This window comes from Geospiza fortis, unplaced genomic scaffold (assembly GCF_000277835.1).
Source record: "Geospiza fortis unplaced genomic scaffold, GeoFor_1.0 scaffold49, whole genome shotgun sequence".
Lineage (NCBI taxonomy): Eukaryota > Metazoa > Chordata > Aves > Passeriformes > Thraupidae > Geospiza > Geospiza fortis.
In genome coordinates, this window is record NW_005054378.1 from 459091 (window position 1) to 474001 (window position 14911).

At 47.6% G+C, this 14911-nt stretch overlaps 1 protein-coding gene across 1 annotated transcript; it reads left to right on the forward strand.

Moving 5' to 3' along the window:
* The first annotated feature begins 4583 nt into the window (after positions 1–4583).
* LOC102038843 (aquaporin-7) lies at positions 4584–14453 on the forward strand. The gene is made up of 7 exons (XM_005424989.1): positions 4584–4628; positions 5304–5432; positions 8950–9076; positions 10938–11075; positions 11796–11914; positions 13256–13473; positions 14294–14453. Exons 1-7 carry the CDS (start codon positions 4584–4586, stop codon positions 14451–14453), a joined length of 936 nt encoding a protein of 311 aa, XP_005425046.1.
* The last annotated feature ends 458 nt before the right edge of the window (positions 14454–14911 follow it).

Here is a 14911-nt window from a genome sequence, read left to right on the forward strand (position 1 = left end):
TTTGCTCCTTGTGAATGTCAACACAAGCTTGTGCTTTTTGGTGCTGCGCAGGTGGATGCTGGGCTGGTGTGTTTTGCAGAACAGGGAAATGCTCAGAGCAGTGTGCTGGCTTCACCAGGCTCTGCAACTTCAAAACCTATATTATTGACCCAATGTCTCCTCCCCCAGCCTAAAGCCTTTCCCCTTTAATCTCTCCTTTCAGAATGTGGGTGTTTGTGCTCCTCTAGGAGAGAGACTAGCGGCACTTTTCCGCAGGGTGATGATGTCCTGTGAGCCCGTAGCTTCCCAGCTTCCACTTTATCTGTGGATTGAAAGCAGAGCAGAGCAGGCATCTCAAGGCTCAGAGAGAGCACTTGAACCCACAGAGTCTGCTGCTCTCTGCCTGGGCCCATGCAGCCCCAGAGCAGAGTCCCAGCACAGGCAGGCAGATGCTCTCACACAGAGGGGTAGAGTGGGAACATGGCTCTGAGCAGGTCAGGAGAACAAGATGGTCATGAAAATGAGGGATGATGGCAGGTGAGGAGCCACCATGACCTTGTTGGAAATCCCACAGTACCTTGTGAGACCTCTGCTGCTTACAGTTCTGGTGCCTCAAACATGAGAAAGACATGGAACTTCTAGAGAAAGTCCAGAAGGGACCACTAAGTTGATGAGAAGACTGGAGCACTTTCACTACAAAGATAGGCTGCGAAGGTTGTGGCTGTTCATCCTGGAGAAGAGATGGTTGTGTGGAGACCTCATAGGAACCTTCCAATACCTGAAGGGCCCCAAAGGGAAGCCAGAGAGGGACCTTTTGTCAGGAGCTGTAGTGATAAGACAGGGAATAATAGGTACAAACTGAAAGAGGGGAAATATAAACTAGATATTAGGAAAAATACTTTACTGTGAGGATGGTGAGATTCTGGAAGAAGTTGCCCAGGGAAGCTGAGGATGCCCCATCCCTGCCAGCCATAAATGCCAGGTTGGATAGAGCCCTGAGCAACCTGGTCTAGTGGGAGAGGTCCCTGCCCATGGCAAGGGTGGATTGGGACTGGATGTTCTTTAAGGTCCATTCTAATTCTTGACATTCTATGATTCTATGACCTGATCTACTCCTGTGCCTCCATTTCACTCTGTTAAATATTTGTGGGTGGCGGAGATTTTCCAGGGCTTTTCACAGATTAAAGCTGGTAGGTGCCTCAAAAACCATCATGCTTTACTCTATTTAAGAATGACTTCATCCTGTCTGATTAGTCAGACAAGGGCAGGAGGAGTGTGGCCCAGCGTGGGGTGGATGGGTTCCTGGTGAGCAGGAGGGTTCCGCTCTGTTGCCCAACAATGACACCAGGACCACCCTGGCAACCCCATCACGCAGAGCCCTGCTCTGTCCCTAAAGACAAAGACAAGTAATTCTGCTCCTGCTGGCAGCATTACCTCATGGATTACCTCTCTCTGGGTAGCCCTGTAGCTGTAGCAGCCCTGAAGCTGTAGCAGCCTGGTCAGGGCAGCACCCTGCCCAAGGCAGGAGCCCACAAATGAATGACCAAGAATCTCCACCTGAGAATTCTGACCGGAACAGATCTGATATCATGGAAGAGCAGCAGGTGATGAACTTTTGTCTGGCCTCAGAGCAAGGGACAATGGGTGAGCTGAAAGGCTGTGGAGGCCTGTATCCTGGGAGTGGAGAGGAGGTGGTGATACAGAGAGCAAAGACATCTGCTGAGAGACACGTGGGGTGTCTGAGCCTTGCCTGGTGCCTGCCATCCATAGAGAGGAGAAGGAGACAGACCATGAGCGTGGAACATGAGACCACAGGGAGCAGGTGCTCCAGGTTATGTCAAACAGGGTCTGTTCTGGACAGAGAAGGCCATACCAGGGCTGTTATGATCTCTCTGACTGAGTCTTGCTTCCTGAAGGGCACTGGAGATATTTCAGTGCCCTGTTCATCTGGCCAGATTGAGGAACAAGCTGTTCTTGCCCATGGTGAGCAGCTCTTCTGCTCAGCTGTCTGTTTATGCTCCTCTTGGCCTCTGGGGAGAAAATGCTTCACAAGCAGTGCTGAAGTGAATGGAGTGGCAATGTTCCACCTGCTGATTAGTCCAATTATGAGATAAATGAGCTCCTGGGTGCAGAGGAAGCATGTACACTGTCAAATTGAGCCAGAGAAGTTATTCCTTGCTGCATGCCCTGGACTGCCTGGGTCCTCGTTCTTCCCAGGGCTGCTCTTGCAGGACCCAGGGGCATTTTTCTCCTGATTCTTCATTACCTTGGATATCAACACCAGAATTTTTTGTGGACATTGACTGTGCCAAAACTTTCCTTTCCAAACTGAGACTTTTACTAGTAGTGCTGAGGGCACACCTGTCTTGGGGAGGAAAGTGGGTTTGGTTTAGCAGTTGGCTGCTTAACGTGAAGTGGAAAACATGGCAAAATCATTGTCGGGCCACTGTTGAGTGAAGTTTCAACCTGTGAGGATATCAAAGCAAACATCAGGAGGTGGTATGGAGCTAAGCATGAGCAGCCAATGCTCTTCTAACAAACCTTAAAGGATCACTAAGCGATAGCACCCACAAGAACTCAGCTAACTCATGACTGTGATGGGCTAATGCTGCACATGGACAAATGGCTTTGAGAATTTGGCTGAAAATCAGAGGAAAGAGTCTGATCTTCAGAGCAGCAAATTCTGGTAACAGGGTACAACAGAAGAAGTTGGGCAACAGTCATCTACCACTAAAATGCAGAGTGGCCAGGTCACCAAAGGGCAGATATGGTGTGGCTGCCTGTGTCAGTAGGGGACAGTGTTTAGTGACCCCAGAGATCCTCATCAGCCCTGCGGGTAAGTGAAACCGAGCAAGTATGGGCAGGTTGCTGTTGGGAAACCAGCAGATATTTGCAATCCAGCCCTTGGCTGACTCACTTGGCTTGCACTTGCTCAAGATCATCATGTCTGGATGCAGGGAGAAGGGGCAGTCCAGCCCACCTGGCAATCGTGGGGGTGCATGTTGGAGCCCATCACTCTGTGTCTGTGTGCAGAAACTGGAGGGAAAATGCCAGAATCTAGCACGACTCAGGTTGGGCATCAGATGCTTATTTTAGGTGAGGAAGAATTGCCCTTTGGAGCTGCCTATTTTTGTCTGCATGTTATAAACTCAGGCACAGGCTCACACAATTTGTATTTGTGTACTCACAGAGCAGAGGTGCTCTGACCTACATGACCTTTGGAAAGGTGATGGTTTTGTTATTTTTACAGTCCTTGAACACTAGCAGGTCACTTCAATGTCTCAAAATGGCCATAAGAACCTCAAAATTAAAGGATTCTCACATTTTCAGCAGCCAACAGAGGAATCCTTCAGAACATCTTAAGGGGAGAAATTAATGTCTCAGTGCCATCTTGTGGAACGACCCGTATAAAAGCACAAGCTCCTAGAAACATGCTGGAGTTTTACAGAGTTTGATGGTAATATTGGGAATTATGCTGCAAATATTATCACCAAACCAAAGATTTCTATTGCAAACTGGGATTGTGTTTTTCCCTGAGGAGACTGCAAGTCCCCAGGAGCCCAGTGCTCCCAGAAAGTGGCTGTCTGTTTTTCAGCCCGAATCAGAATATTGAGATGCCTACAACTGATGCCTGAATGCAGGAGAAAAAGCCTATCAGACACACAGCAGCTTCACTGTTTGCCCACTGGGAAGGCATCACTTGGAAGGCTCCCTGAGATGCAGGAGAAAAAACAAAGTTGTAGGTCCAGTTGTGGGTATCACTGACCCACTCACGCCTTGTCCATCAGAGAAAGGCTGTGAGATCTCCAGCATGTGGAGACACAAGGATCTCAGGTGATGTGTAAAGTCAGCTGGAAATCACCATGAGCAGAAGAAACTTGAGGGTCTTGTCCAGGACCCATGCTTTGTGCTCCACCAGTAAACATTTGCATGACAGAGGATGAAGTGACCTAGAAAGATTTATTCTGTGCTGCAGCATAGGTCACAGACCCACAGGACAGAAACCTTCCCACCTAGAAATGTGCTGTAGAAACACCCTTGCAAGCAACATGATTATCATCCATCATAATTAAATGATCCTCAGTATCAGAGACAGACCAGTAATTTACTGCATATTTAGCCAGGTGTTCACTAAGGTCAATAGCTAATCTGTCACTGGAGGAGGGATTACCCCAGTACATAAAACTCTCCCTGCATCAAAACATGCAATGATCTATGGAGCAGAGAGGAGAATCAGCTTCCCAGGGTCTTCCATACAGCTGCTGAGTGCCCTGTGGGTGAAAGAAAAGCTCATGAACTTTTGCCATGCCGTAGCGGAGAGGGAGGCAAGGCCAGGGGCAGCATGAGCAGAGCACCCTGTCCCTATCAGGGCAGCTGCTGACACTTGTGCAGAGCTGTCCCCTCCAGAGCCACACTGAGAAACTGCAGCACGTTGAGAGGAAGGCAAAGAAAACCAGCAAATAACCAGAAAAGGCTTGAGGGAAAGGGTCTTGAGTGTTCAGTGGATATGTTTTTCCACGATTAAGCAAAGGTATTAAAACCTTTTCACCGTGGAAAGGTAAGAGCACTTGGTGAGCAGGGAGATAGGCAGAGGGAATGAGGAGATGGAAGAGGAATCAGGACAGCAATGGTTCTGCTCTGGCAGCCAGGTAAGACTGAAGATCTCTTGGGCCACCTCTCCTTGCTGAGGTTGGTTTCTCCTTGCCCTGTATGAGACGATGGGCAGGGTGGCTGGTGGCAAGGCTCTCTTTGAGTGTGAAGGCATCTGCAGAATGCACAGGTGCATTCAACAAGAGCAAATATTCCACCTGAAACAATGCACTGTGCTCTTCCCAGCTGCAGACAGCAGAGCACACCAGCGCCAGGCAGAGCATCCTTGCTGCAGAAGATGTACCCAATAGTCTTGCACAGGCAAACAGTCCCAATCCAATCTGCTTAAAAAAACCCAGTCAATGGTTACAATGCTGAGCAGAGACAAAATTCCTGTTCAGTTCCTGTAGAAAAGGTTAAGGAGAAAGACAGGCATCAGGATCACCTCAAGGCTTTTGACAGCTCCAGTGTTCTGGGGTTAGGCTCTCCTGGGCAAAGGCACAGTGTCACCAGTGCCCTCACAACAGAAATATTGCATCTCTACCATACAGCTTTTATAGGATGGCATATGGGGGAGGGAGGGGAGGGCTGGGGGAAAGACTTTGAGGCTAGCTGCTGCTTTATTGGCTTGTTCATGGTTAACCAAAGGAGAGAAGGTGTCTGGAGGGGAAGAGAGGGTGCCAAGTTTCAAAGGGTAACCTGGCTCAGTGCAGTGAAGTGTGCCATCACAACAGGAGCGCAGAGGCCGCCGAGTCAAGCAGGCGGGGAAGACAATGCTGGAGAAGACTAAGAAGGTGCTCAAGACTAATAGCATTACCATAAGGCAGATGCTGGCAGAAGCACTGGGAACATTCATCCTCATGGTAAGGAGAAGTCTGTGCATGTGCGTGTGTGTTTGTGTGCGTGTGTGTTTAGCCATTTAAGGCAGCGATGTGTAAGGTCAGTGGTTTCCTGCCACATCCTCAGGGCTGCCCGGGGGTTGGTTGCTGCTGCTCACCCCTCTGCTTTGGTGGGGTGGCAGTTTCCCAGCAGGCAGACCATCTGCCAAAAACTTTCTGGAGCAAAAATGTAATGCAGGGAAAGGGAGGTGGGTGCTGGGAGAGAGGGAAGTAGGTGGCATAGAATTAAAATATCACAGAATTATTTAGGTTGGGAAAGATCTTTAAGAGTTCAAGAATTAACCTGGCATTGTGGAGGCCACCACTAAACCATGTCCCTAAGTGCCACAACTACACGTCTTTTAAGTACCTCCAAGGTATTATATGTATTTAATATCTGTAAACCCACCACTTCCCTGGGCAGCCGGTTCCAATGATTGACAACTCTGCTGGTGAACAGATTTTTCCTAATAGCCAATCTAATCTTCCCCTGGCACAATTTAGGACCATTTCCTTTTACCCTGTTGCTTGTTACATGGGAGAAGAGACCAGCCCCCCTGCCTACTCCCTCCTGTCAGGGGGCTGGAGAAAGTGATCAGGTCCTCCCTGAGCCTCCTTTTCTCCAGACTGAACATCCACAGCTCCGGCAGCTGCTCCTCATCAAACTTGTGTTCCTGTGGACCCTTTCCCACCTCCACTGCCCTTTCTGGACATGTTGCTCTTTCAGTTCTCTTCTAGAAGAAAATTGAGGAAGAGTTTGGGAATGAAATCAAAGAGTAGTGTCAACAGTGATTGTAGAAGATCCCATACAGTGAATGGAGGCTTTTCCTTCTGCTGTGCCAGAGGTGTGGTGTAGCTTGGGGTGAACTGAACTGGTCTGGGGAACAGCCTCTTCTATCACTGACAGCTGCTGCAAAATGAAAATAGCATTAATCCATCTTCCCCCTGGGGTTGCCAGGGTAATGAACTTTCCAGAGAAATTCTCCAGAACCACAACCCACCATTAGGAAATGTAATTACAGGGTGTGAAGCATGCCAGGATTTCACTTTTGATTTTGTTGATGCCAATCGAACAGTGCTTATGTAAATCATACATAAACTGCCCCCTTGCCTGGGGGATCTGTTTCACAGAGAAATAATTAAGTGGGTTTCAGCTTGTGGGCTGCTTCAGAAATGTTTGGGTAGAGGATTAGAAAGGTTTTGCAGTCACTGTAGGGGCTGGTGGGGGTCAAGTACCCACCGGGACCAGAGATTTTGAGTGTTTGATCAACAGAGCAGAATGAGATCCTCCCTCTGAAAAGGCCCAGTATCTATCTGTGCCAATTTGCCACACCTGGACTTAGCCTGCGATAGAGGCTGGACATGCAAAGGCTGGGCATAACCTAAATAACTTGGAGATTTAAAGTGGAAGAAATTAAGACTTGTGTAAGCATAGGGACCTTCTGACACAGCTTTCTGTACCAAGGAAGGCGCTAATTTATAAGGATGACAACTGCCTGTGCTGAGCATGGTTGCTTTTTATCATGTCATTTTGCACATCCTGCTCTTTGAATTTCACTCCCAGGTAGTTTTGCACCCATAGTAAGTCAGAGCACAGATATCTATGACTCCTCTGCAGCAGCTTAGCAAATTCTTTTGCCTTTCCCATTCTTGGTTATTTGGTGGTAGAAGCTCCCAGGTGATAAAGAACAACTTCAGGGTCGTCCTGTCAGGGAAGCAGAATGAGGTGGAGAATTTACTCTGCACTCTGACAGTTCAAGGCAGGTTTTGCAGCCTGCAGCTCACACTGGCTCTTCCTTCACTCATCCATGTGAGGGAAGAGAGAAAAGGAGGGCACTGCACATGGGCCCCATCAAGGGCTAAAGACAAACAGCATCCAGCATCAGAACAAAGTATAGAGTACCTTGGCCCTCAGTGCAAGAGGCAATGCTCTGGATGTTCCTCCAGGATGCCTGAATGGCTGTTTTTTGGGTGATCGCACTCACCCCAGGGCCTCTCAGTTTAATGGACAGGAAGTGTTGGTAAGAGGAACCAGGCAGCAGGACTAAGCAGTACAAGGAGTAGGGAAGAAGAAATTGAAATAAATGGTGTTTTGGGACTGTGAGGATACAGGAAAAAACCAGAAATTTGGATCTGTGCTGAAAACCAGATTCTGTGTCCTATCTTGTGTTTTTTTTCAGAATATTGCTCTTTATGCACAGTCATGTCTCCTCCTCTGCAGCCCTCTCTGCACCTGTGTGCTCTCCCGCATAACTTGTGCCTTACATATTTGTTATCTTTTGTATCTGGCTTTGGAAAAATCAGAGATGAAAAAGAGAGATGAAAAAATCAGAGACAGAATTTGTGTAATTTGCAGATGCTAAGGGACATCACAAACAGTTTCTGGGGGCTTTTGCTGAGGCAGACTGAGAAGAGCTCACACTGTGGGGGCTGTAGCTCTGTGTAGAGCACAGAGTGTGGTCTGTGTCTACAAGAGTGATAAGAAGAGCAGCCTCTCTGGGGAACAGAGGATTTGGGTGATGTCTGAAGGCAGTGAGGGGAACCAGACACATGAGATAAAATTTGGACTCAGGCAGAGTAGCCAGAAAAAAAATCACAGTTAAATAGTACAAGCCAAAGCAGAAGTTTATGTACTGGAGACCATATTGACTTTCTTGTCTTTGAAAGACATGTCACCTTGGATAAACATCAATGCAATCCAAGGAATAGGATACACTTCCCAAACCCTCAGTGGTTTATGAGGCAGAAACCTCAAGAAATGCCTTGTCCTTCTCTAGATTTCAGTGTAAGAGCATGCAAAGAACCGATTTTTTCACTCTTACCACATGAAAAGCATGAAATAGAATTCTCTCTTTCAGGACACAGCAGTGTTTTTACCTCTAGTTTTTTCCCCTGGTTCTCCTTTAGTCACCGAAAAGACCCACTGAAACTTTGGCTGTTTCCAAACTAAAAATATATGTATTCAATGGAAAAGTTAAACCAGAATTTCCTTTCTTAACTTTTGCTTCAATGTTACCAAAATTAGAGTTGAGTTTGGCAAATAGCGATGTACTGCCCAAACGACATATTTAGTCAATAAATTGCACACCAGGAAAAGAAGGACAGTAAGAATTTGCACACCCTCCTTCCATCCACCTTGGATGTTGTCTCCCAGTGGTCCACAGTGATGCTCCCCCAGTTCATGCCCCTGGTTTCAGGCAGAGACATCGGCAGTGTGCCTGTGTGAGTGACCCCCACTGAGCCCCAGCTCTTGGTGTGAGTATTTGGGGTTTGTCTCTCCATATCCAACCATAATGAAAGTGCCTAGTTTGGTTTGATGGGCACCAATCACAGGTATCACTTCAGTTTTTGCAGGGCAAGGCTGTTCTTTGTCTTCTGACACCTTAGAGACTTCCTGTCTTTAGGAGCTCATTACTTTTGCAGAAAAACTAGCAAAGAAGCTCAGTCTACCACAGCAACAAGAATACTTTTAACACTCCTTTCTCTCTTTCTTTTTACACAGGTTTTTGGCTTGTCTTCTGTGGCACAAGTGGTATTGGGAAAAGGAAATACTGGTCACTATCTGAGCATCAACATGGCATTTGGCATTGGCGTTACCTTGGGTATCTATACAGCTGGAAAAATATCTGGTGAGCAGCACTGTCAAACATGGGACATATCCATGTCCCAAAAAGGCCATGTGCACTGGGGACAGCAGGAGTGGGGTGTGGAGGGGTGTGTTATGGCATGGGCAGCGCCCTCACCTAAAAAAAGCAGTCCTAGAGTCCCCAGGCATGAAAAGCAGGAGAGGCCAAGGACAAGGCATGCACAGCAAATGGACAGAATACTGACCCCAGCTTGTGCTCTGAGCTGTGACAGGGCAAGTGGGATGGGGAGAGGGGAGGAGATTTGGCCAGCCCCTTCTGTTGTGGCCAGCAGAGCCAAGTTTCAGCAGCTCCACCATTTGGGACATGCCAACACAGCCCACGGACACAGGGAGCTCCCAAAACCTGCTGCTGATATGACCCATGGGGAAGTAAATAATTTATTGTGAAGGAGAGCTTACTGCTGATGTTGCAATAGAAATGGTATGCAAATTTTCTCCTTATCACACACACCCATGCACAGATGCCTCACATGAACTTGGGAAGTGGTGTTTTGGGGCCATGAGGTGGCATCCATCACATGACAAGAGCACTACCTTTGCCTTCTGCAATTTCTGCATTCATTTGCACCAAGAGAAAACATTAAGGGCCCTAATGGGCAGAAAGTTAAAGCAATTCTTTGCTCTTGAATTGTTGGAGTAGACAAGAGGTCCAAACCTTGGGTTGCCTTGGAAAGGAAAAATTTTCCATGTGAGCAGTCAGGAGCAGTCAGCTCTTGATTTTCTTGTCCTTTTGGAGCTGGTGGAAACACCCTGGGGAAAGCGGACTGAGGAAAGTAGATCCTACAGTCCCAAGTGACTCTTGAGAAGAAGCTGATCTGTTGAGGGCAGAGGGCAGTGCAGAAGGGATCTCAGCTCAGCCAGCAATAGTATGGTTACAAAACAAACTTCACACCTTCCTGACATAGTAATTTGGCTTCATCTGTGTCACAAGACGCTTTTTGTGGTCTCTGAAATGGCTGGCCATACCCACAAAAGAGCAGAGGGTCTAAGAAGGGATCAACCCCATTCCATTTGTGATTGTTGGACTGTAGCAGGTGGTACATGCACTTCCACCTTGTCCTGCACTTTGATGAAATTATGGGTGTCTGCATCTTACCCCTTTTGGATTCTGGAGTAGAAGATGGTCATGAAGGCTGGGACATTTACTGAGCCTCAAAGTTTATACCTATCAGGCAGGAAAAATAAATATTTTCTTTAGACTCCTGGGGATAGGAGGCCTGGAGAACACATGTGGTTTGTATCAAGGGCATGAGACCCAGACCCACTTAGTCTTCAAAAGCACCATTGTGATACCAACCTCCTCCACAGAAGGTGTTCCATCAAAACAAGGTCCTTATCTACCAGTAGCTACGTAAAATGTGCTGAAGTATGGTCTCTTTTTAAGCTCAGTAGGGAGAAGCTCCTTGAGAAACTCATAGGGAAACTCATACCTTCCCAAGAGAGGTATATCTGACAGGTGAGGCAGCCTGTGGTCTAAGAATTCTTAGAAGACAAGCTAGGAGCTCTTTACTTGCATGATTCAGCTGTAGAGAGAGAAAGGATCTTTTTGTGTTTGTGCAGGAGTAATACCCTGACCTGAGAGAGTCTTGCTGTTCTGGGTATGTCTGGGTGATTACTGCGGGGCATGGAGCACAGAACCAAAGAATAGTTTGGGTTGGAAGAGACCTTTTAAAGTTCATCCAGTCCAACCGCCCTGCAATGAGCAGAAACATCGACTAGAGCAGGTTACTCAGAGCCCTGTCCAATCTGGCCTTGAATATTTCTAGGGATGGGGCATCCACCATGTCACATGTTCCAATACAGCTGCATCAGTGTTGAGGCCTCTTTTTTCTGTGATTTTGCAGGAGCTCATCTGAATGCTGCCATCACTGTTACACAGTGTGTTTTAGGAAACATCTCCTTGAAAACGCTTGTAGCTTATGTGATCGGCCAGTTCCTGGGCTCCTTTTTGGCAGCAGCCACCGTCTTTGCTCTCTACTACGGTAGGGTTATGTCTTTTATCACAGAGGTTGCTGTAGGCATAATTTCAGTCAACCCACAGTGTTCTCAAAATATGTCCTTTTGCAGTACCCAGCATGATTTCTGGGCAAGGAGGGCAAGCTCTGGGTTGTGGGGCAGACTCAAGTGCAGAGCAGGTCCCAGATACACCTCTGGGAGGGATATGCACATCCTGGAGAACACAGCTCCTTTTACTCAGGGCATTCCCACTTCCAAGACCTGTCTTCAGCAGAAGGGCAGTAGCTGCATTTTGTCAGCATTTTGTTTCCAGGTCTGCAGGGGTTTTATTTATGTGAACCACCATGTATTAGGTGCTGCTGGAGCTCTGGGGGGACTCTACTGCTCTGTGGAACACAGGTTTGCAGCCATTTGGGGTTTTGAGCTGTGAGCTAAGGCCCACCACCCATCGTCTCTAGCATGTCTCTGAGGGGCAGAGGGTTGGAGGCCTCCAGTGCATCCAGGCTACCCCAGGCTCCTGGAGGAGGAATAGGGAACTGGTAGGTGTAAGGAAGTGAGTGCAGACCAAAGTCTGTGGGTAACAGATATTGGTGAGATCATGCTCTGTGAGGAGTGTGTCACCTCCATCACATCTTCCACCGCCTCCCTTGTCCCTGATGTCTGTGCTGGCTGCAACAGGTGGACTTGTGTGTGTGTCCTGTGGGACGAAATGCTATGCTAACTTCCATAATTCCCACTTCTCCTAGATGCTCTTTATGACTACACCAATGGGAGCTTTACGGTGACAGGACCAACTGCCACAGCAATGATCTTCTCTACGTACCCTGCTTCCAATGTGTCCTTGCAGGGAGCCTTTTTCACAGAGGTCAGTGGGGATGGCTGTGGTGTTCCAGGAGAAGGTGGGTGGTGCAGGGCTGCTACAGGTCCCCACAGCCCTACATGCACAGACAACCACAACCTCTTTTCCCAAGGAGCCCAGCATCCAGGCAGGTGTCTGAAAGGTAAGATCCAAGGCACCTTAGTGGCTGAGCAAGCCTAAAGGGTTCTGACCAGAGCCTAATTCATGAAGGTTGCTCCACAGCTTGGTCCAGGGGCTCTCCAGACAACTTCCCTGCATGCTGTTCAAGCAGTGAGAAGTGAGAAGCTGAGCTATATCATCAGCCATCTCCTCTGGGCTCTGGGCTGAACTGTTCCTTTCTTTATTGGATTCTACACCCCCTCCATGCTCCTCAGTAGCTGTCCTGGCTGCCCCTCCCCAGCACAGAGAGCCTGGGACTGTCTCCCCATGAGCACAGCCTGGACTGAACTCTGTGTTTGAACAGATCCATTGAGACTGTGTGCAGTGGATTCCCAGCTTACGGTGCAGTGTCCAGATGCCCAGAAATAGGAAAGGGATTCTTCATGGGGATGTGGGGCACTGAGACATAAGGGATGGAAGATTCACTTCCAATGCAAATCTTTGGAAGCCTGTGATTTGGACTCTGAGCTGATAAAACTCCTGCCTGGGCATGATGAAGAGGATGGTGGATGAGCCTAGAGGTGGGGAGTGGATCTCCTCAGCCTTCTGTGGACCAGTGTCCTTGATGCAAAAGAAAGAAAATAAGAGTGACAGCGCTTTGCCAAAAGCTGCAGTTTCTGGTTTTCTGTTTTTGCTGGTGTCTGTGCAAGCAGTCCAAGTCTCTCCAGCTGCATTTTCTAAAGCAGAAAGAGACAGGCGTCATCACCTCTATCAAAATTATGCTTCTCGATGTCCTGGGCACTGCAAATCTACAAATGCCAGCTACGTAGTCACTGATGGGAAATTCAGTTTCCCAGGTGAGAATCTGGTATCTGCATACAGGCTGTACAAAACATCATTTCCTCTAGAGATGATCAGGTTTGTCTCGTGAGCAGTTTGTTATGGCTCTGCTCTTATTACACAGAATGTACTTAAAATAACCCATTTCCCTGACTGGAAAGATAGTGAGAGATGACATTGCTGAGAAATTTGTATCTGTCTCAGTGATGAGGTTTTTGCTGAAAAAAGAATTTTCTTCAGTCCACCTGTGAGGAGGGAATAATATTTGGGTCTCTCCTGCCTTGATCAGACCATGAATCTCATCTGCTCTTTCATTCTGGGAAGTCTCTTCTCCTCTGCTGAGCAGGATCTTTCAACCATCCCCATCCTCTCTCCTGACATGTTCTTCTCCCTTTTCTGCTCCTGCAGTTTACCGCAACAGTTATGCTGATCCTGGGTATTCTAGTCATCCATGACGAGAAAAACAATGGAGCCGTCAAAGGCGCTCAGCCCATGCTCACGGGTGTGCTGGTCCTGGGCATTGGTCTGGGAATGGGGCTGAACACAGGCTATGCCATAAACCCCTCCAGGGACCTGCCCCCACGGATCTTCACGGCAGTGGCTGGCTGGGGAATGGAAGTCTTCTCGTGAGTGACCTGTTTTGCTCTTACCCCGCTCAGCTTGCCAGGGGAGGAGATAAGCACAAGATAAAATGTGTCATGAAGCCTTTTTTCTCTGGACCAAGTGATAGTATCACTGCAGAGTGTGAGGGTTGTGCCTATAGGAGCCTTCTGTATTATGTACACAAAGCTTGGAGTACAGTGATTCTCCAGCACGGGATTCACCTTGACACTCAGATACCTCAGTCTGGGCACCAAATTGTCTGTCTGTTCACCAGAGATCCAGCTGTTTTTTCAGTGAGCAGAGAGCCAGATGCAGCTCATCTGAATGCAGGTGGATTGCTGAACAGGTCTCCTAAATGTAGAGTCTGAATTTGGACATGAAACCTTGCCTTCCTCTATCTAGTAAGATGCTGTTATGTTACAGCTCTTCCAATGGGGTAATCATTACCCGAGTCTCCTGTCCTGGATGCCCACTTTCCTTAAATTCCCAGAAAATATATTTGAAAGCTCAGTAGAGGAGTCACAGATTTTATTGGAAACAGGGAGGCAAAATGCCTGTGTATGTCTGAGAGTCCCACTCATCAAGACCACACAGCCCATTTCTTTTGGAGAACAAGAAACCGGCAGTGTGGAGCCACCTTTCCATGCTGATGGGGAAAATTACCTTCCCTCCAGCAGTTATGTTGGGGGGACAGGGAATTTGTCTAAGCCAATTGTAGGCTTAGTGCCTAGAGTGGGACAGACTCCTCTGCTCACACAGCTCACTCCTGCCCTGGCAGAATGAGGTGGCAGGGCAGTGCTTCCAGTCTGGCTCACCAGCTGCCTCTTCTGTGTTTCATTTTAGGGCTGATCATTCCTGGTGGTGGATTCCAGTCACAGCTCCAATTCTTGGAAGTCTTTTTGGTGTTCTACTCTACAAACTCTGCATTGAATTTCACAACCAGCCTGACCATGAAGCTGAACCTGAGAAAGATCAGGCAGGCATGGAGACTTCCCAACTGTGATGGCCATGTGCTGTGATGAGACATGTGAAGGGCACATCTGTCTGTCCACCACGCTGGTGGGATGAGGGATTAGATTTCAGTAAACCTACTCTGCTGAAACAGACAAACTCGGTATCTGAGATATTGAGAAGACGTATGTAGGACTAGACCTGGCTGTGCCCTGAAGGAATTATTCGATCTCCCTGTGTAAAAATCTACAAAAAAAACCCTAACCAAAAACAAACAAACAAAAAAAACCCAAACAAAAAACACCAAAACCTCAAAACAAAAATCATCATATTCTCAATCATCATATTCTGAAGAAAAGTAAAGCAGAGCTACAAGTCTCCAGATACATATATATTCATATAAATCAAAATACAGGCATCAACAGTGGTAGATACAACATGATTAAGTCAATTAACACATAAATTTTGATCTGGAATATTCTTTGGTAAGACACAGATACTGCAGGGATG

Excerpts from the sequence above, each read along its gene's own strand:
- LOC102038843 (XM_005424989.1), top strand. The coding sequence starts at position 4,584 with ATGGAAGAGGAATCAGGACAGCAATGGTTCTGCTCTGGCAGCCAG. Across the intron at positions 4,629-5,303 it reads GGTTCTGCTCTGGCAGCCAG|GAGCGCAGAGGCCGCCGAGT; the intron begins GTAAGACTGAAG and ends CCATCACAACAG. Across the intron at positions 13,474-14,293 it reads TGGGGAATGGAAGTCTTCTC|GGCTGATCATTCCTGGTGGT; the intron begins GTGAGTGACCTG and ends GTTTCATTTTAG.